Genomic DNA, 22,728 nt, shown 5'->3' with positions numbered 1-22,728 from the left:
CTAGAATTGCTCACATTTTCCATCCCAGGTGCCAGACCTCTCTCTTCTCTCCCCACCGCAGAAGCAGTGAGGGTTAGGTCACCTGGCTTAGAGGCAGACAGTTGATAGCTAGGCCCCCAAATTTCATGCCTTTGAAGATCTGCTATTACCTTTCAATTCCTCCTCCACGGGTGAAATGGAGCTGACTGACCAGCAGCTCTTACACTTAAGCAAAAAGGTTTCTGACTAATTCCTCACCCCCCAGCTCGACTTTTTTCTGCCATGAGGCTCTGCCCATGGGGGCCCATTGACCAAACCTCCTGACGGTTTTTCTGGACAACCCTCTTTTCATGGTCCTCATATTTAACTGTTTGTGTTTGCACCGCCCAATGCAGCGGCCACTAGCCACACGCAACTATTTACACTTAAATTTATTTTGTATTTACATATATCAGATAAATTTCTATTAATAAAAGTTAGAGAAAAAAATTAACAGTTTACCTTGTTGTTTCAACTAGCCATCTGTGGCCACTGGCTACTGCTTGTGCAGCTAGAGAACATTTCCACTGTCATAGAAAGTTCTAGTGGACAGCTCTAATCCACACAGCCAGAAATGCCAGTATATTGGCAGCCACAGTTCCATCTCATGGACCATCTCTCTCTCATGGAGGGTCCTAAAGCTCCCTTGACCTTTCAAATGAACCCATGTGAATTCCCAAAATGTCAGGGCCTGTTGGGGTTAGAGGCCCCCTGGCCAAGGATGCCTCCGAAGACATGTCCTCTGTAAGATTCACGAGCGCCATGTTTGCGTGCCTGCCGTCCCCACGCAGTGGGTCACGCAGGACCCAGCCAGAATGGTGTGTAGGATCTTTGAGACTTCATTCCCTTTGTAAAGGAAGGAACTGGGCGTCCATGAGTTTCATCCAAGCCCTCAGCCCTGGCAGCCGCATGGGACAGCTGGGTGGCTGGATGTGGAATCCAGTGTTGGCAGAAGGAGGGCAGGGTAGGCCTGAGAAAACCACAGCTGGGGATGGATGCTTCTAGACCTGCCCTGTCCTCGGTGAGGGTTAGGGTGGAAAATGCTTCTCAGAGCCTCTCCACTTCCTTTCTGGACCTCTTGGAGGGGAGTCTTGGCTGCAGAGGGAAGAGAAAAGGATTCTTTTTTTTTTCCTTCTTCTTTTATTTTTTTTTTTGCTTGCCCTTCCCCACTGCAGAGAGAAGGGGCACATTGGAGTAAGAGGTTTAACCAGAAGCAGTTTCTCTTTGGACCGGGGGCAGTTCGTTACTCCCTGCCAGCTCCTGCAGGCAGAAAGCACGCCAGGCTGGCCTGCCGCCCCAGCCCTACCTGTCATGTGCTTGGCAAGTCTGACTTGAGTCCTTTTTTCCACTGCCTCCCTACCCCGTCACACTGCAGTTGCAACCTCTCATTTTTCTGCTGCCTAGATGATTAAAAAGCATGACTTAGTGGAAAAATCTCAACCTCCTTAGGGTCAGCCTCTTAAGCAGCTGTTGGAGATAAGATTGTGCCGGCAGAATACTCAGCCACACTTTGCAAGGCTTTCTGTCTGCACGGGAGGAAATGAGAAGCTGATCGGTTCCGGGTGCGTGTTGTTTGTCTTGGGAGAGAGCTCCAGTTTTCAGAGGCATCAATTGGTATTATTGGATACAAAATTAAAATCTTTGATGGAAAGGTGAGAATATTAGAGTGCTTTTTTTTAAAATTCAGGGAGTAGACTTTGTCAAGAAAAAAAGAGTTGTTTGTTTGTTTGTTTTTTTAACGGCACCTGCTTTGAGCAATTCAGGGAGCAAAGTTCTCTGGCAACTGAGCAGTATCAGAAATTCAATGCCCAGCCTTCCCCCCAAGGACTGAAGAGACTTAATTGTGCAGCTCCTGGTAGGGAAGGCATTGTTTGGAGTTATTTTAATTACCATGTGAGAATTGCCACCTCTTGCTTACTGAATGCATACTTACTGTCATCTTGTTGATACAGCTCCAAAGAGGACATTCCGATTTTAATTCCGCATATGTCCTCAAAGCATTTTCTCATCTTTGTGTCTGCCAAGAATTTGTACCCATCTGGTGAGACGCGAAGGTCGCTTTGCTTTTCAAAAGGAGAAACTGAGTCACGGGCGGTTGAGAGGACTTGACTGAGGTTATGGAAGTGATGTCAAGGACACAGTGAGGACCTGGGGTCTGTGGCTCTACGCAGTGTGTTATCCAGTGAGCACCTCATCTGAAGTCCTGCAGGTCTGAGGCCAGGTCCCCATTCAGCCACTTCCTAGCTGTGTGGCCTTGAATAAGTTGCTTGCTTTCTCTGTGCTTCAGTTTTCCCTTCTGAAGAATAGGGCTCACACTACTAAATACTTAATAGGATTATTGGGAAGGTTGAGCTTCTGCCCAACAAATGTGCCTGGCTTCTCTTCCGTCAGCACCATCATCTTTTTAACATCCTAACCCCCTGACTTTAGTTAAAGACCTAGTCCCAGCCTGAAACAAAATTACACGCTCTCTACCCGCACCGTGCTTCTCATCTTCTACAGCTGGTCTCCCTGTGTCTTGTCCCTTTCGCTCTTCCTTGGCTCGGGCGATCATAGTTAGAATCCGGTTGTTGGGACGTCACAGGTGGGTCAGAGGGTAGAGGCAGGGGCCACGGTCTGCGCTGAGCCAGGTGTCCCAACTCCTTTTGACATTTCATAGCTCTTTTGCAGGTCTGGAAGATTTAGAACAACTCTCTAGACCAGGAATCTTATCTTCTAGACCAGGAAGCACATCTTTTAGGCTGAGCTGCCCAGAGGTCATCCTGGCACCTGAGCTGGACGGCAGTTGACACCAAGTCTTGCCCACTCTCCCTGGTCAGTTTTCAATCTGTAAAATGAGCATCCATTCACTTTTCAAAAGGCCGAGGCCCTGAAAACAGCAGATCTAGGTTTGAATCCTGGCCCTTCCATGTGTCCCTCAGAGCCCAGGATCTCACTGCTTCTCAGGCGTGGTCAGGCCTATGTGAGGTGAGGTCTGAAAGAGCTTTGCAAACTGGTTTCCCCTTGCTGGGTTTCCCCTTCCTCACTCCCAAAGCTCGTGCGTGGAGGGTACCTGTGTTTCACCCCCATGGAGGGGCTCCAGGTCCAGTGAGGAGCACTGAGGACAGGCCAAATAGACGACTTGACCCTCTCCCTGCTCAGCGCATCAGATATATGTGCCCAGCATAGATCCAGGGCAGAACCACGAGGTCGGCTGCATCAGGAAGAGAAAGGTTGGAGTGGGGGTCTACTTTTGCCCCAACTCGTCTAGCCCCTCCTCTGGTTCATTTTCCTCCCGGCTGCCACTACCATACTTTTTATGAGCCTGTTAAGTCTTTAATGATGCTGGGTTGTGCAGCTGGCTTAAGGCTTAATCCCAGCAATAGGGCTTTATTGGATAAATGGTTAATAATCACTTGTCCACAGGGATTGGGGAGGTTTGTTGAGGCCCGTGACTCCCGAAAGCCCCATGTGGCCTGTGAAATGGCCTGTGACATGGCCTGTGACGTGGTCTGTGGCTGAGCCAGCACTGCTCAGGGCTGGGGTGCAGGGAGATCGGGCACCACAGGAGCTGCGAAGGCCCGAGTTTGTAGGAGACATTTCTTCTCCCTCCTGAGAATACAGGACACTTGCCCATTGCTGGGGGCCTGTCTTGATCGGTGCCTTGTTCAGGCAATGCCCAGGCTCGCTTGCAAATGTTGTCTCCCCCCACTACCGATTTTGCTTTCCTTTCTCTTGCCGTTAACAGGCTGTGTGACCTTGAGCAAGCCTCCTGTCCCCTCTGGCCATTGGTTTCCTCATCTACCAAATGGAGACATTGGAAGAGATGGCCTTGAAGGCGCCACGTGGCTCTCAATGTCTGGGTCCTGTGAGCCTCAGTGTCCCAGACAGAGGTTCCTCTCTCCCGCTCTTGGGTCTGTCACCGAGGTCTGTGGATGGCAAGGGACCAGCAGCCCATCGGATTAAGTATTTAAGCTGCTGGGCCAAGAATTGGGTCAGCTGCAGTCACAGGGCAGTGTGTATGCAGGGAATCCGCAGAGCCCCTCATGGTCCTTGATTTTATGGCCTGGCGCGGGGTTTCTCCCAGCGCTGGGCGGGACACACAGTAGGCGTTAAAAAAAAAACGGCCTCGCTGACGGGACTCTGAAAAGACTTCCAGGGGCAGAATCGCCAAGAAGCCAAGAGCTGTTCACAGATGAAAAATTCTGTTCATGGCTTCGCTGTGACTGCAGCCATGCGAGCACATGTCCCTGATCAACCCTGATTTGGCCTTGACTTAAGAGTTGCAGCGTGGGGCGCCGGAGTGGCTCAGTGGGTTAAGCCGCTGCCTTCGGCTCGGGTCATGATCTCAGGGTCCTGGGATCGAGTACTGCATCGGGCTCTTGCTCGGCCCGGAGCCTGCTTCCCTCTCTCTCTCTGCCTGCCTCTCCATCTACTTGTGATTTCTCTCTGTCAAATAAATACATAAAAAATCTTTAAAAAAAAAAAAGTAAGAAAAGTTGCTTTAAAAAAAAAAAAAAAAAGAGTTGCAGTGAGATCAGGACCCATCTGGTGAGGGGCGGGGTGTTAGCGGGCCATGTGCACGGGGCTCCGACGGACCTGGGTTTGAATCCATTCCTCTACCACTCATTTCCAGGCTGTATGGTTTGGGCCACCTCCTTCTTCAAACCCGAGAGTCTTTAAGAGAGTATTAGCAACAGGTGTTTTCAGCACGACTGTACTGGTTCACAACGATGTATGTAGAGCACCTGGAAACTGGCTCCTCCTAGTCACTGATGGTCACCCTGGGGAGTGGGGGGCGTCAGCGCTAAGGTACTTGTGGCCATGCTTTTGGCTGCCAGGGTCACGTGCTGGCTGCAGGCAGGTGCGGCGTACTATGATTGACATGATTTTAAGTTCTTTTATCTGCAAGTAAAAGACAAGAAAAGCTACGAACAGAGCCACCCCACAGATTTGGGGGCACTGCCCTGGAAACTTGCAGCTTCAGGATTAAAGTCTGCTGGGAGCCGGTTTCCTGGGCCCCAGAATGTGTGTGTTCCCTGGCTCCCGCTCAGTCCTCCCCGTGTGTGTGCAACAGAGGAACGGGATTTCTCTTTTCGGGGACTGTAGGTGATGGGGCCTCGCTCTGCTTTTCTTTTAGATCTTCCCCGACCCGTCCGACTTTGACCGCTGCTGCAAGCTCAAGGACCGTCTGCCGTCCATCGTGGTGGAGCCCACGGAGGGCGAGGTGGAGAGCGGGGAGCTCCGGTGGCCCCCCGAGGAGTTCTTGGTCCAGGAGGATGAGCCGGACAACTGTGAAGAGACAGAGAAAGACAACAAGGAGCAATAGAGTCCTTGTCGACTCCCTCGGGGGCCACACCAGACGGCATCTGTCCCTGAACTGTGTTCTTTCCCGTTGTGATGGAAGAAGGGAGTGAGCCACAGTTGTTCTGAAAATGTCAAATGATGGCTTCCGTTTTGCACCTGCAAATCACCGAGTTGGCTTTCTTTTCTTTTCTTTTCTTTTCTTGAAACGTGCTGGGCAGTGGAGCCCTCTGCGACCATTTGCAAGGCCTTCTGAGAAAGGAAGCCGCTTAGAGCAGGGGTGGGGGGGTGCGGGGAGGGAGGTGGTGCATCTTCGAGATGGGTATCTGAACCTGCGCAGGCTAGAGGCAGCGCAGGATTCCAGGGGGCGGGGGGGGGGGTGGGTGGCTGGGGAGGGGGGGTAGGGAGTTGTGCATCGCCAGTAAGAAACATTCAGGTTAAGAGAACCAATGGGAGACAGGAGATGGAAGATAAAATACCCGTTTGAAAGGAAGCCTTGAGCAGAGGAGAGCCTCTGGGAAGTTGCCCGCCAGCGGCTGCTGGGGTATCCGAAAACAACACGTTCCTCACTCTCTCCAGCTCTGCCCACTACCAGCCTTTGCTTTTATGTCAGCTATGTTGGTCTGTTCACAGGAGGCTGGGAAAGAAGAGCAGCAGAAACCGGTGTCTGCAAAGACGGTTGGAGGCAAGCGTGGGAAAGGAGGATTCCCTGCTCTTCCTCCAGCCTCTGCTCCAGCTGTGGCAGGTTCTGGAGGTTTCTTAAGAGGCAGCACTCTTGAGCTTCTTTCTCCTGATTTATCCTTTTGCCCTCCCCCGGCCCTTTAGGAGGAACGGGAGCACTTCCCACTCTGGTGGGGACACCGAGGTGGATGCTGGACACGAAGACCCCTCCCCCCTGCTCCCCCAGGCTTGCTCTGTTCTGAGCAGAGGCACAGAGCCCTGGCTCTACCAGGCCGGCCCCCCTTCTCCTTAGCACCATCTCTGTAGCCCCTGGGCCGAGCAGTCAGGCGGAGGTGACTCCCAGCCTGACCCGCGGTGGTGCCCACTCCTGCATGGCCTCCCGGTCCCTTTTTCTGGTGGGAGCTGAGTGGAGAGAAGAGGAGACGCTTTCTGTTTCTTGTTGGGAAGCTGAGCTTTAAGGGAGGTCCTAGATCTGGGAATGATCTGATGGGGGTAACAGGGCTCTCATGCAGCAGCCTGGGGACTGAGTGTGAAACTGAAGGGGTCATGAGATCTCCCTGATTGCTCCTTGTGCTCTGGACGTAGGTAGATGGACAGCATGGTGAGGGAGCACTGAGCATTGGTCTTCATCCCTCTCCGCCCCTCACTTGTCCCCTGCAAGGGCACAGCTGCACGAGAAAGCTAGCCTCAGACTTAGAGCTTCTTATAGTTAAGAACCATCTGGAGCAGCCGGTTGCAGGACGCACTCTTGGAACCTTCTCTAGCTTTCAGCACGAGTGTGCAGCTGAGAGCTGAGCTCCAGAGCCTCCCGGAGGCTGAACTGGGCCCACGGAGGCACGCTGGCAGCTCTCCCGTGGGTCTGGGTTGACCCCAGTTTGGGACTTGTGTATAGAGCTGTATTTAATACCTCAAGGTTAGTGTGGTTTGGGGGATCTGGGGCAGGAGGAGGGTGTGTGGTTGACATCGCGGCAGGATTTGGTTCTGGGAAGCTGTCGCTCGCCCCTCCCCGCCCCCCTCCCACCCGTGTTGTCTGCTTGTGTTACACACACCGATGGCAATAACTTCTTCCAGCTCCTTGGGGCTGGGAGAGGCCTGCAGCCTGCTCCGCCTGGGCGTCTCTCCCGTGCTCCCGCTGGTCCTGTTCTGGCTGCACAGACTCCTCCCTCCTTCCTCCTGCCCTCGCAGCAGCATTTCTTCTCCTGCATCTGCCTCCCTTCGTGGATGGACTCTTGCCTTTTAAAATCCTGTGTTTCTGTGTCCCTCTCATCTGTCCTGGTCTTGCCGTGTGATGGGAACGTGCTTGTAAACTGCATAACAAATCTACTTCGTGTATATGTGTGTTTATGGGGGTGACTTGTTATTTTGTCGGTCGCTAGACACCTTCGTATGACCCTTTGGAGTCCGAGCAGGCCGGGGGCTGACAGCTCGAGTCGGGACCTGCAGCAGCGAGCCTGTGGGAGGGACCCAGCCACTCCTGGACAAGTGGCTGAGCTCCTGTTTGGCCTCTTTTTTTTTTTTTTTTTAAAGTAACTTGTGTGTATTTCTAACTGATCATATAAAAAAAAATTAGTATTTCAGTAAAAATGCCTGTTGTAAGATGAACCTCCTTTAACTTCTATCTGTTCTTTTTTGAGGCTCAGGGAGAAACTAGCATTTTTTTTTTTTCAAACTACTTTTTGTCACTGTGACAGTTGTAAATAAAGTTTGAAAATGCTTTCCATTCTGGTCTAGTTCACTTCTTTCTTCCACCTCTGCTGGAACTGGCAGAGCACAGCCCTGAGATGCCTTGTTCATGGGAGGCTGAGTCAGGAGGAGATCCAAGTGAGGTTCTGAATGTATCTTGCCTGTTGGCCCTTCTGGGGTGAGTCCATCCATGGGTTTTAGTCACTTGGTTGAATTAAAGCAGACTTCCCTTCTGTCCAGCAATTTTCAACCCTAGATGTACATCAGAATCACCAGGAACGCTTTTTAAAAAGTACAGCTATCTGGATTCTACCCCCAGAGACTTGGATTTCAATGGGCTAGGATGTGGGCTAAGCACTAATTATTATTATTTTTTCTTTAGAATCATGGGGAGCTTTCAACACCCAGCCACAGTTTTAAGTCACCTTTCTTAGGGAAGACAAACACCCGTGATATCTTAAAAGGGCATTCACCAAGACTCTTGGGGAGGAGTGGATGGGCTTGTATACAGCTAACAAGAGCTCTCCTAACCACTCAGAACATTTACTGAGTGCCTATGATTTGTCAGGCATCATTCACAGATTGAGATAAACACCATTAACCGTGGTCCCAGCCCTCACTGCGTTGCTTTAGTGTAAGTGACAAGGATGGTAAGGGCCACACAGGAAAAATAGAATGCCCTGAGAGTATCTGTTGGAAGGGCCAAGATGGACCTCCGAAGAAGGGGGTGAGGTGCACAGAGAGAGTGCTAATAGCAGAGAGGCTGGGGATGAGCTTAACTAATGGGGGTGGGGAAGGAGTGCCAGGAGGGCTGCTAATGCCTGGGTGAAGAGTTTGGATTTTATTCTAGGTGCAGGGCATAGAATGGTATCATTTACATTTTTTTTATGCCATCTCTGTGGAGATGGGATTGGAGGGGACGAGAAGGAAGGCCCAGAGTTCAAGAAGGAGGCCTCATGATGGTGGGAGTAAAAGAGAGAATGCTTTGTGGAAAGGGTTTTCTGACATTTTTTAACCTAAGGCTCGATATTTTTGCCTTTACTTAGCCCATATCTGGGTTCATAACTAGTGAGTATAGATAATCCAGTGATCTGTGCTGAGGATGTCTCCCAGGATTAATAAAATAGGAGTCCATTTTAACATTAGCCTAAATAAAACCATCAGATTTATAGATCTGTTGCCCTGAGAATAACTTGCAACCTTGTGTTATTCTCATCCTGGATTGTCCCTCTATTTCCTTCCAACAGCTTGAGGATGGAGTTTATTAGAACACAGCCTTCTTAGAGATAGCCCCTCATAAAATGGTCTTTATTCACAGATAACATCATCTATATAGGAAAATAAATCCACCAAAAAAAACCCCACCAAAAAACCCTCCCCAAAACAAAAAACCTACCAGAACTGACAAAATGAGTTCAGCATGGTTGCAGGATCTAAGATCAATATACAAAACTCAGCTATACTCTATATACTAGCAATGGACAATTAGAAATTGAAATTTAAAATACCACTTACATGAGCATAAAAAATATGAGGTATAGGGATAAACCTGACAAAAGATGTGCAATATCTGTTCAGTGAAAACTACAAAACACTGTTGAGAAAAATTAAACTTACATAAACAATTATACCATGTTCATGGATCTGACGATTAGCTGTTAAGATGGCAGTTGTCTCCAAATTGATCTATAAATTCAACAGTCCAAATCCAGCTAGCTTTTTTTTTTTTCAGAAATTGAGAATCTGATTCCGAAATTCATATGGAAACACAAAAGACTTTGAATAGCCAAAACAACAACTTTGAAAAAGAGCAAAGTTAGAGGACCCAAATCTCATCGTCAAACCTATTACGAAGCTACAGTAATCAAAACAGTTTGGTATTTGCATCAAGACAGTCAAACTGATCCATGGAACAGACCAGCCAGTCCAGAAATAGACACAAATATAGTCCATTGATTTTGACAAAAAGTGCCAAGGCAACTCAGTGGAGAAAGAAGTCTTTTCTACATGTGGTGCTAAAACAGTTGTGTATCATATGCGAATATCTCCTGGGGATAGAAACAAAGTCTTCACTTCTGTTTCCCATTGTCTCCATGTGAGTTTCTAAATAGAATAATTACTCATTTAGAGAAAAAACATTTTTTTCCTCCCCTATGGCCAATTGCTTCAGTACTGTCCCTGCTTCATCCCAATTCACTTCCTCTCTCTGTAAAGGAAGAGTAACCTTGATGTGTTATTCAGGCTGACTTGCATTCAAGGCCTACCAGTCCCTCCACATGTAATTTGGACCAATTTCTTAATGTCTAGCAACCACAGCATTTTTTTCCTAGTACTAGGAAATTTTGAACACTCAGTAGGTGCTCCATAAGTCAAGAATTTTTCTCTCTTCCCTTTAAAGATCTGGCAGTTAAGAAACTAGTCCCTGCCTTCTGTCCCCTGCTATTTGCTCAGGATCATTTGTACACACACAGTCAAGGGAAGCCTCAAGGTGAAGACCCCTCCTTTCCTGCAAATGCAATTCCATGTTCATCACCACAAGGGAGAGAAAGCAGGAAAAAGAAGAGAATGTTAATGTCTTGTCTTCTTTCCACCAAAATATTGGAGAGGGAAGAGGGAGACACCGCCCACCAAGATGGGCCTGTTTCCTAGCTCCTTTTTAAAGAGGTGATTCTTGGTCAGAGACCTATTTGAAGTGATGGTTGAGTTTTATGTATACTGGGGAGAGATTCCAGGTGGGGGTGATAGTGAGTACAAAGGTCCTGTGGTAGAAATTGACTTGATTTTTTGAGGGATGTCTGTGAAGCTAACATGGCTGGAATAGAAGGAAAGAGAAATAGCTGAGGTCAGATACCACAGAGCAGAGTAGAGAATCACTATTGCCCATTGTGAGAAGCCCACTGGGGAAGGAAGCAGACTTATAGGACATCCTAAGCTCCTAGAAATCCACTGGTCAGCCCATCCAAAGTTGTCTGATCAGTGACAAATTACAGTCATTATTAATTGACCTGAGGCACTGTCACATCCTGTAGGGTTTCTAGATCATCAAGTGAGCATTAAGCTAAGTAGAATTTTATTTGTACATCTATCCTTCAGTTACTAAAATGTGATTATGGCTTCAGAGAATGGGCTTGGAGATTGGATTCCTGAATCTGTAGCTCAGCCCTGCCTCTTACTGGCTGTGTGACCTTGGGCAATTTGGTTTTCCTCTCCAGGCCTCACTTTCCTCCTCTATGAAATCAATTCCTACTTCACAGAGCTGTGGTGAGATTTAAACACATCTTTATAAGTAACATGCTTAGAACTATACCAGGTACATAGGAAGCACTCAAAATGTTAACCATTGTGGTAGGCAGAGTAAAGATGCCCACATCCTAATCTCAGGAACCTGCGAATGTGCTGTGTTTCATGGTAAAAGTGGCAATTAAGGTTGCAGGTGGAATTAAGGCTGCTAATCAGCTGACTGGCTTGGATTATCCAATTGAGCCCAATCGAATTGCAATGGTCCTTATCACAAAACAGGGAAGCAGAAGCGTGAGTGCCCCAGTCAGAGAGAGGTTCCTCTGTGAAATACTGCTGGCTTTGAGGATGGAGGAAAGTCAACTAACCACGAAATGTGGGTGCCCCTGGAAAATGGGAAAGACCAGGAAAAGATTCTCCCTGAAACTTCCGGAAAGCACACAGCCCTGCCAGCACCTTGACTTTAGTTGAGCAACACCCATTCCAGACTTCTAACTTCTAACGCGAGAAAATACTAAGTTTGTGGTAAGTCATAAAATTAGTAGTAATTTGTGACAGCCACCGTGGGAAATGAATACAGCCATTATTATTATAAATAGGGCGAGGATGAGGATACAGACTCCTGTGTGGCCTCAGAGAGCAGGGTGGCCACGAACAGGAGAAGGTTCCAGTTAGACTCTACTCTGGGGGGTCACCAGGCGGAGGAATCCGTCAGATGGGGAGGGGGGCAACCATTGCACTGGACTGGATAAATTTGAAGTTGTAAAGCCCTTATTCTAGAATTTTGAAAATTAGTGATTACTGTAGGATATATTTGTTGGTATAGTCTAGGAATCAGAATATTTATCAAAATACTCCTTTCTCTCTTCTGTCTGCATAGACAGTCCTGCTTTGAAATGCAATCCATTTGCAACACTTTCTTTGCTATTTCCAATTAGAAAAAACACGAATTCCCTCTTCCGTTTACACCGCTCATAGCTGGGCTATAGGCTGCCTTTCTTCTAATTCTCAATAGTTTTGCAAAGTGTTTTTTGTTTTTTGTATTTGTGGTTTTTTTTTTGTTTTTTTTTTTCCCTGCACAAATTCCATTTAGCAGTGATGGAAATAACACAAGATAGTGGAGTTTGGGACCTCATTTCAAATCCCATCACAGAGGCAAATAATTATTTGCATTTTTGTTTCCTTCCAGTCATTGTCCCTCTTACCAGACTGTCTTCAGTGAATAGAATTTTTCCCATGAAGTGGGCATTTTTTAATGTTATTTACAGATGAGGAAGCTGAGGTCAGAAGGCTTCAAGATATACTGACTGTGGAACCAGAAAGAGCAGGGTGAGAAGCACCAGTGCACAAGTAAGTGTGTTAAGGGCTGGTTTTCCAAGGGCGGGGGCAGGGGGAAGCCCTGATTTGCAGCATTTGCCGTCTTCCATGCTGTAAATGTCCCCCCGGGGCTGATTCATGGGTAAGCCACTCAGGCTTGGGGAGTCTCAGCTTCCTTTTCTGCAAAATGAACTGAACTCCAAACCAGGGCAGTGCCTGGTTTAGAGGACCTCCAGAACCCCCAGTGCCCTTCATTCAGAAAAGAGAACCAGCTCCAGAAAGAGGTATCTTATACCATATTTTTCAAACTGAATCATGAATCCTTACTGGGTTGTGAAATTGATTTAGTTGGGTTGCAACCAGAATCTTCAAACAGGAAAAACTAGAATAGAACAGAGGGGTAAAAAAAAAAATCAGAGTTTTTTTTTTTTTCCCAGACACGGGAAGATGGTTCTTCCTTGAAACCTTTCATTCCTACGGAGGTATGATGTGTGTCCCCGGTTAGGAAAAACAAAGACCTTTTTCTTGCTGCCAGTCACAGTCTAAACAGTGGGAGAGCCACTGGCTTGGTGTAGCTGGCTTGCTAGAAAGCAGTGCTTTTATCTCCTAGAGCCTTGGCGTGTGAGAGAGGCATCTAAAAGAACTAGCTTTGCCCCTATTCTCTGCACAGGGAGAGAGGCTGGGGTACTCTCGTGGTGGGGAGGAGGGGGGACGAGCCAGGGAAGGCCCTTGGCTGCCTCCAAGGCCAGGGCCAGGCTCCAGAAGCCCTTGGGGGTGGCCTGCCTGTGAGCCCTGGTGGAGGGAGGGAACCTTACAAGAGGAAGCGACGCAGGAAACCGTCCCTGCGAGCTCACGGCTGCTGGAACCCACCGCAGCAGCGACTCAACGACCAACAATAGCACCATTATATAAAAATAACCCGTGGGGTCTGCAGCCCTGATGTGCAGCGCAGGGCATGCTGTCTAGAGGGTGGAGATGTCACCAGGCTATGGCTGGGGTCACGCTGCTTGGCGCCGTGCTAGGCCTTGATTTCCTGATTGCTAATTAGAAGGCAGTTTTCCAGCTGGAGGTCACTTGGGCTGGGCCAGCAAACCCCTCCCTCCCTCAGGGTCTCTGGTCTCCTGTACTCGTGCACAGGGTGAGATAGATAAAAAATAATCACTTCTGCTAAGACCTGGAGGCCTGACTGTACCACCTCTCCCAGGAGGAGTCTCTCTTAGGAGGGCTTCCCTGAAGCTGGTCTTCCACGGGGTCTCTTCAGGGAGGCCTCAGGGAGGAGGCTGCCAAGCAGCCCTCAAAGCCTCTCCCTTGGCCAGGTGGTGGGCTGACCCCAAGGCTCCTCCCCCTGGTCCCCAAAGAACTCTCTCCAGGCCGCAGAGCCCCAGCTCCCCCGCTGCCCTGGGCCTGCACTCTGCCAGCCATCTATCCTCCCACACACGGCAATGGAGGGAGGAGGCCAGGGTCACGCCAAATGTTATTTTTATTACCATGAAGCCTGTTATTGAGAACCGGCAGCCAGCTCTGAGATACAGAGACTAGGCTCCCCTGTTTGCTTCTGGCCTCAAGGTTTGCAGGCTAATAATCTGGCTTAAGCCTGCTTCTCAGCCTCCTGTGCCCATGCCAGAAGCACTCACGTCCCTCAAGGGCTCAGAGCACTCCCAGGGCCCTGCACTCTACGTTTGCACCTGCCTTTCCTACACTTACACAGTGCTTTTTCGCCTGCAGTACATGGTAGAATTCACGGGTACGGGTGAACTTGGATGGGCCAGAAATTACCCCTCTATTTTCATGAACTACTAAGTGAACTCGGCATTCCCTGCTGGTGGGATTGGGGGCCGCCCGCCACAGCAAGCTCGGTGGCACCTGGGACGGCCACCAGCGGACATCGCAGGCAGTCCCCCTTCCGCGGTGCGGTCGCTGCGGGGTCACGAACGGCCATTCACCGTCCTGAGCACTCTGGCACCCCACACGCCGCTGGGTTCCAGTAGGTAAAGCATTCGTGGAGGAGGACGTTTGTGACTTGATCGCAAATGCGCGAACAAAAATCTTTTGCCAGCAGTCTCTCCGCGTCATAGATGTTCTGTGTGACCCTCCCCATCTGATCCTGTGCATGGAAAGCATTCTTCTGAGGCGTCTTCAGGCTGCCGGGAGGCTCTGTGGCCACCCCCTAGCACTGGTGCAGGGGCACTGAGCAGAGCTAGAATAGTGTGCAAAGGCAAGGAAGCCTCGCCCATACCCCCAGGGGCTCAGAGCCAAGAAAATACCAATAAGCAAATCAACAACTGTGCACTAACCTGATGGGCGCTGTGAAGGTGGAGACTGGACAGAAGGCTGTTGGAGAAACAGGAGGGTCTCCAAGGTGGTGGCTATTACCTCCTGGGTCCACTCTATTCCTCCCCACCCCTGCCTAGCACCAGACCTTGGGAGCAGAAAGCTGAGCTGTCCCCACTGCCTTGGCCTGAGACGTTTCCCAGAATACAGAACCTTTGGTGCCCAAAGCAAGAGTCCTGGGCAAACTGGTTACCCTACTTGGAAGCCAAACCCCACCCTTTCCTCCTAGGACTAATTCAACTGCCTGGAATTCCGGTGGACTTCTTCCAGTAAACACCTTCTCTGTCCACCTTAATCTGCATGTGTCTATCTGGGTTTTTGGCTCTCCTTCTCTCTTCCTCCACCCCATTTTTCCTTGAGCACCCTCCGTGGTCCCCCAGCTCCTGCTGGTCAAGTGATTTGAACGTCTCATCCCCCTGGGGCCTGCTGCGAACACCACTGGCTCTTTGTTTTTAATTGGGGTATAATTTACATAAAGTGCTCAATTCCCAGGTGACTAGCTCAGTGAGGTGCACACCCACAAAACCAGCTGCCAGTAGATCTAGAGGGCTAGCACGCCCCAGAAGGCTCCTGAGTGTCCCTTTGCTGTGCCTTACTCCAAAGGGTAACTGTTGTTCTGACCACTGCTACTTTCACATCAAGGGAATCTGGCACCCTGTACACATTAGGGACACACCTGCCCTATTGAAACTGCTCAGGGGACCAGTGCTGGGAGAGCCCCCCTTCAGAAGGACTACGAAGGGGGTGGGGTGGTAGAGAGCATGTAGGGAAAATACCAAGACTTATGGCTAGAGGGAATAAGTAACCTTGTTTTCCAGGAAGGACACCAGGAATCGAAGAGGGATGGTTCACTTAGCCCTTCACTTGATGGGCAGTGACTGGGTTCAGGATCACAGCCCGTGGAGGGGAGACAGAACAAGGTAAGGACCAGGATCTGAGGGTAGCTTTCTTCCTGTAAGCCCGATGGCCGCCTTTGGTAAAAAGCCAGGACTGGCTCCCGCTGGCTGAGCCTGCCTCCTCTGTTTCTTTTGTTTCTCCCCCTGCCCAGATACCCGTCCCACCTCACTGCCTCCGTGCTCGCTGCATGTTAGAATCTCCAGGGGAGCTTAAAAAAAAAAACCCACAAAACCCTCTGGATGCCCAGGCCTCACCCCAGACCCATGAACTCAGTGTCGCTGGGAATGAACACCCAGGTGCCAATATTTTTAGAAATTTCTCAGGCAATGCTAATATTCTCAGGCAGGTTTGTGAGGAAGAAGCTCTTCTCAGACTTTAGTGTGTATGAACTTTCTGGAGCTCTTGTTAAAATGCAGATTCTAATTCAAGAGGGCTGGGGTGCCCTAAGCCTCTGCATTTCTTCTTCTTTTTTTTTTTTTTAAGATTTTATTTATTATTTATTTGACAGACAGAGATCACAAGTAGGCAAAGAGGCAAGCAGAGAGAGAGGAAGGGAAGCAGCTCACTGCCGAGCAGAGAGCCTGATGTGGGGCTCAATCCCAGGACCCTGAGATCATGACCCAAGCCGTAGGCAGAGGCTTTAACCCACTGAGCCACCCAGGTGCCCCAGCTTCTTCATTTCTAACAAGCTGCTGAGTAGGACCAGGGCTACCAGTCCAGAAAAAAGGCCTTGAGTAGCAAAGACAGAGAGGGCCATTCTGCATCTTAGCTCTTCTGCATATAAATCTATTTTGTAGAAATGCATTTTTCAGTTTGTCTTTTTTTTTTTTAAGATTTTATTTATTTATTTGACAGAGAGAAATCACAAGTAGATGGAGAGGCAGGCAGAGAGAGAGAGAGAAGCAGGCTCCCTGCTGAGCAGAGAGCCCGATGCGGGACTCTATCCCAGGACCCTGAGATCATGACCCGAGCCGAATGCAGCGGCTTAACCCACTGAGCCACCCAGGCGCCCCAGCCTCTTCATTTCTAACAAGCTGCTGAGTAGGACCAGGGCTACCAGTCCAGAAAAAAGGCCTTGAGTAGCAAAGACAGAGAGGGCCATTCTGCATCTTAGCTCTTCTGCATATAAATCTATTTTGTAGAAATGCATTTTTCAGTTTGTCTTTTAAATAGAAGACTTACTCCCCTATCCCCCTTCCGTATAACTATGTTTACCTACCTTTACCAGAAAAGGGTGCAATGATTTCTCATGTGCCAAACATCTTCCTTAAGAACTTTGGGGATGCACAGATGAAAAATATGAAAACACCCAGTAGAGACAGAGCAGAGATGAATATCTAGTACGCATCCAGTTGGGGCTTTGGAAGCAGATGGGGAAAAAATGAGATGGGTACAATAGTCAACAAAGAACTGGATGAGAATTTGTCATAAGAGATTAGCTACAACATCCCATGGATTTAAGAAGGCCACAGAAATGCCCCCCTCAAAAGATGGAGATACACAGCTAAATGCAACAAATTAACATCTAGAACAACTGAGACAAGAAGGAAATCCTAAAAGCAGCCAGAAAGAAAAAGATGATTAACTTCAGGGAATTTAATATTAAAGTGGCTCCAAACTCCCTCCCCCTACTCAAAACAAAACCAGCTCCGAAGAGGGGGTAGCCCCCACCTTAAGGAGAGAGTAGCTCTGAGTCCCATCCTCTTAGTGGCTGTTTTAATTCCGAGACACCAAGGCTTTTTGGGGTAAGGCATCCATCCCTCTCTCACCACTTCCTTTTAAAATTGTGACTACTAAACTTTGGGGTCTGAAGAAAACTGATCTTAGGGGTTGCAAATCTCACCCAGTGTCTAGTACAAACTGAACTAGAGAAAGGTCCATTTTGAAAATCTCACTTCCTATCTCTTGTTCACATCTGAGTCCTTTGATTCTGCCCTGCCCAGTCAGACCTTCACCAGAACTTCCTTCCCAAACACCGCTTCCCTCTCGTACCTCTGTCACTACCCCACCCTGGCCCGGCCCCACCGCCATGGCCTCGCACTATGGGGGGGCTTCTCCCCAAACGTGAGAGGTGCAGCCCGGCTAGAATGTCCTTAAGCAGTCCACAAAAGAACCACCCAGTCCTCCCTGTTCCTCTGTCCTTTACCCAATACCACTAGCTAGGTTTAGGCTCCGGGGTCCTGGGCGGCGGGTTGAGGGGAGGTACCCCAACAGTCCTGCCACCAAAGAGAGTCTCCCCACAGAGGTGAGAGCTATGCTATAGTGCAATGCCGATCGAAGGGTCTGTCCTCCTGTCCCCTCGCCTGGAGGAAGGCAGATTTTACAGCGGACAGCAATGACACCCAGCAGGACCCCCGGCCCCAGCTCCTCTTGTCCACTGTCCTTCCCTGGCGTGTCTGTTAGTGAGGAACGAGCTGATGCGCAGAGCAGTTCTCTTCGGGAGCTTGGATCTCTATGGCTGGTGAGCCTGTGAAATCTGTGGAAAGCTCAACTCCGTGGCCCCAGTGGGGTCCTGCTCGGACAGCTCTCTGAGGGGAGGCAGACTTGTGTGGCGGCGACAGATAGAATTTCAAAGTCACACCGGGTTCAATACCCCTATCCTCCCACCACACCATAGGGACTGAAGTCGAGCTTCGGTTTTCTCCTTGGTGAACTGGAAGAAGACCATAACGAAACAGAGCAATTGCCCTAAAGATGGGGTACATGTCGTCGCTGACACTAAGTACACATTCAGGCTCAAACAGTCCTTACTGTTATGAGGGCGACATGAAATGTTACCCAGGGAAAGAAGGGCGCAGTTACCTCGGCTCCTGGCCCTGAGACGGTGCTCACCCCATATGATGGGTCTTTCCCATTCTCGATGAGCACTTCTCTGAGGTGCAATGAGCCATTTCTCTGCTCTTCCTTCATGCCAGGGAACGGAGGAGTTGGGGGTGGGATGGGCCGTGGTTGGCCTGACCTCACAGGCTTCCCTCCCCTCCGTGGGACCCCCTTCCCGGACAACCTCCTGGGACCATTTGCACCTGTTCCTTTGATGCGATTTCTGGGACCAAGAAACCTCTGCCCTTGGCCTTGGGGAGTTTATCTTAGGTGTTGGGGGTGGGGGGGAGAAAAACGTTGGCATCTGGAGTTGTTCCCGATGGCCCTAACTTGCAAGCTGACACGGACAATCACCATTTATCAACTCATTGGAAAAAATGACTACAATTACATTTCACACATCAACAAAAAGGAAAAAGAAAAGCCCCATTGGAATGTCTGAGTCACTCTTCAGAGCCTTTAAATTACCCATGCGTTATGACCCTTCTTCTTGCTGTCTTCCGTGCAGGGAAGCACGGGGCCAGGCCAGCTGGCCCGAAGTCCCTGCAGATTGTCTAGGGCTCTGTGTGGGGCTTAAAACAGACTAGGATCAGTCAGGCTTGTGGGGGTCATTCTTCTATGGGCTCAGTGCTCTGGGCTCACTGGTGACGTGGGCGTCTCATTGAAGCTGAAAGGAAGGAGGAGGGACCACAGTCCACAGGTTGATGTGCTGTCACCTGGTGCCAGGCTTCATGTCCAGATGTAAAGCTTGCATGTTTAGAAAACCAATTGCTTCACTTGAGAAGGTAGGAGGATTGTACAGTGTCCCTTCCCAAAGTATTGGCTCTCTCCCGCCAGACGCGTGCAGCCCAACACACAGTTGGAAGCCATCTGTATGTTTGCTGGAAACTGGGTGTAGGTCAAATACTGGTCCTTAGATTCACAGGAACAGTGGTTTTAAAAGCATTTTGGGGGGCTCATGCACTTCTTTGGAAATCTTATGGGACCTCTAAGCTTTTCCCCGACAAACATCAGCATACTACTTGCCAATTCCAGGGAATTCACAGGCTTCCCTAAGAGGCAGGTGTCCTGGGAACCAAAATTGTACAGGATAGGATAGACTACAGGTTTCTGTGGGTTTTTTGTTTGTTTGTTTGTTTTAAGATTTTATTTATTTATGTGGGAGGGAGAGAGAGAGAGAGAGAGAGAGAACACAAGCAGGGGAAATAGGAGAGGGAGAGGGAGAGGGAGAAGCCGTCTTCCCACTGAGCAGGGAGCCCCATGCAGGGCTTGATCCCAGGACCCTGGGATCATGACCTGAGCTGAATGAAGGCAGATGCTAAACCAACTGAGCCACCCAGCTGCCCCTGGATAGACTTGTTATCTGAAGAAACTGTGTGGGGAATCTCTTTGCAAAGTGTCCTTCTGTCCTTGAACTCCCTCATCCCACCTCACCCCCTTTCGTGAGTTTTGGAAGATTCATCTTGGCAAATAGGGTTTGCTCATGGAAGGAGAAGTAGCTTCCACACTGAGGACCATGGGCACCCCCCTCCCAGGTTCTGGAGAAGTTCTGGAATGTCCCCAGAGCTCTCCTTTCAGCTCAGATACCAAGACCTTCTTTCCAAATGAGAAGACAGGGTCAGGCCAAGCTCAGCACAAAGCACCCACCTTCTGGGCCCTGTGGGCAACCTGACCTCTCATGGGTCACTCCTCACACCACCAACACCAAGACTGTCTTTGAACTCTTAGCCAAGCCCATGTCCCCCAGCCCCCAAGGAAATGCTATTGGAAGGCAGGGAATGGCAAGTCTCAAGAGTGAAAGTGTACACTCTGCCATACCCAAGGCTTCTAGAATCTTGGCTACCATCCACGCATTCTTTGACTTGGGCATTAAATCTGTGGCTACAGTGGGCGGTAAGCAACAGGTCTAGACTGGAGAAGGTTGTGTTTACAAAGCAGTTTTATGTCTGCCTGTCTGTCTGTGAACTTTGGAACACTCCTCTACCACAGCACTGTAGTAATTATCAATAACAATAATATAACAATGTCTTACTTTTGTGTGACACTTTTTACCCTGTGTGAAGCACTTCGGTATATATTCTTTTGGTGTGGTAAAATAGACATAAAATGTGCCATCTTAATCATTTTTAAATGTCTCAGTCGGTGGCTCTAAGTACTTTCATTGTATTGAGCAACCATCCCTACTATCTGTTTCCAGAACTACTTCATCATCACAAACAGAAATTCCGTACCATTTTCAGTCTCTATGGATCTGCCTGTTCTAGATAATTTCATATGAGTGGGATCCTCCAGCATTTGTCCTTTTGTGTCTGGTTTACTTCGCTTAGCTGGATGTTTTCAGATTCATCCCTGCAGCCTGCGTCAGCACTTCCCTCCATTTTCTGGATGAATAATATTCCACAGTGTGTGTGCATCGAATTTTGTGTCTCCCTCTGTTTCCCCTAGGGACACTGTGAACATAGGTGAAGGAGTATCTGGGTGGCTGCTTTCAGTTCTTGTGGGTGTTACATAGGAGCGGAATTGCTGGGTCACATGGTGATTTTAGTAGATTCTCCTATTTATATTGCAATGAACATCTCTTACTTGATTATAACTGTTTGAGACATGAAGGTACTGAAGCTCAGAGAAGGGAAGGAGATAAAATCACTTGAAAGAGGTTTTAACTTCGGGATGGTAAATACTCTTGTGTCTGGGGTTGTGACTAGGGGGAGGCAAATAAGCCATCTAAGGTGCAGAATTCAGAAGAACTCAGTCCCAAACAACACAACCCTTTGCCATGGGCAGCTTTGTCATCAAGCACAGTGCCTAGGGCTCAGGATAATTTTAGGGGTCATTACAATGTTTTATTTTAAAATCGGAAGAGGGCACTTGGGTGGATTAGTCGATTAACCATCTGTCTTGGACTCAGGTCGTGATCCCAGGGTCCTGGGATTGAGTCCCGCATCGGGCTCCCCACTCTTTGGGGAATCTGCTTCTCCCTCTGCCCCTTTTCCCACTCATTCTCTCAAACCCTCTCTCCCTCTCAAATAAATAAATGAAAATCTTTAAAATCAGAAGAAAAATGTGAATAGAATCCAGCTTGGATTATATTAGTCTTTTTGTTAGCACAGTTTAAAAATATAAGTTTTGATACATATTTTTTAGGAAGGAAGGGGTCCACAAAGGCAAAAGTGCATAGGGCCCTGTAAGTCTTCATGGTTCCCATTCTGAGAGCTATGAAGGGTCCTATGAAGGACACAGCATTTAAGGAGGCTCTTAGCTTTAGTATCATGCAAGGACCAATCCTATCCGTCACTAACCCCAGAGTGTATGCCTCCTTAAATTTTGCACCATAAGCACAACCTGGGTCTTGACCAAGCTGGATGCTTCCTCCTGGCACTCTGGGCAACAGCATCTCTGGCCAAGGGGTCCTCACTTGGTAGCACACTTTGTGTTACTTAGGGCAGGAACAAGGCCAGGGAAGCCAGCCTTAGTCATTTAAAGGCTAGGTGTCTGGTCACGGGGAACCCCACACCATGGCGCCCTTCACTAACGTTTACAACACTCACTCCATTTCATAGGGTTTGTCACATCTGTAGTTATCTTACCTAGAGAGTCTGTATTTGTGTTCATTCCCAAACCATTAGCTCATTCTGCCAACCCATAAGCACTATCTAATTCTGTCTAATTCTGCCAACCCATAAGCACTAGAGAAGGAAAGATATCTTTTGTAAAGGTCTACCTCTGGATTCGTAATCGTTTTCTCATCCATTCGAGGGAGCCCACGCACCCCCCACTTCACAAGACCATTGCTTCACATTCACTGTTGTGGACAGAGGACATTTGGCAAATCTTCACTGAGCACCCACTCTGTACTTCAGCCCTGGGGACAGGAAAGTGAACAAGACAGTAAAAACTCCTGGCCTCTGTGGTACTTACATTGCAAGAGGAGGATAGAGGCAACAAAAAAATAAATGACAAACCTATAGTGAGCCTGATGGTGATGTATAATGGAGGGAGAGGAAGCCGGGAGTAAGGAATATGGGGAGGGAAGGGCAGCGTGGTTGTAGATCGTGTGATCAGGAGAGGTCTCATTGGCAACTTTCATGTTAGCAAAGACTGGGACAATATGAGGGACCCCACTATATGAATATCTAGGAAATGCATTCCAGGAAGCAAAAACTGGATGTGCAAAGGCCCTGAGGTTGGAGGATACCTGGTTGACGGCAGTCACTATCATGGCCCCAGGGGTTGTTTCTTTGGTACAGCATCAAACCAGAGTCCCTCCTGAGGACCCCCATGCTCAGGTCCCAGCTCACAAGGACCCATTTTTCTAAGAGTCACCAGGCTGACCGTATTAGATCCTATGTTCCAGGAGGTTCTGTTAGTGGTCTGGTTGTGGAGCTGTGCCATGGCCTCAAGAGCCATGGGGTGAGCCCATTTGTACCCTCCTCCCTCAGCATCACATTCATGCACAGAAGC

The 22,728-nt window shown here is 48.9% G+C and overlaps 1 protein-coding gene across 3 annotated transcripts in view; it reads left to right on the top strand.

The window, feature by feature from the left end:
- The window catches only part of LBH (LBH regulator of WNT signaling pathway), a 30,112-nt gene extending 24,645 nt beyond the window's left edge, over positions 1-5,467 (top strand). For all 3 annotated transcript variants that reach the window (XM_044261828.1, XM_044261827.1, XM_044261826.1), the window contains one exon: positions 5,138-5,467. In XM_044261828.1, coding sequence (XP_044117763.1) covers positions 5,138-5,326 — 189 coding nt within the window. In that variant the 3' untranslated portion in view covers positions 5,327-5,467. The remainder of the gene's footprint in view (positions 1-5,137) is intronic.
- Positions 5,468-22,728: the final 17,261 nt, after the last annotated feature.

This window comes from Neovison vison, chromosome 8, assembly GCF_020171115.1.
Source record: "Neovison vison isolate M4711 chromosome 8, ASM_NN_V1, whole genome shotgun sequence".
NCBI classification, from domain to species: Eukaryota; Metazoa; Chordata; class Mammalia; order Carnivora; family Mustelidae; genus Neogale; species Neogale vison.
Note: the sequence above shows the minus strand (reverse complement) of the source record. Positions and strands in the feature narration are given on the sequence as shown.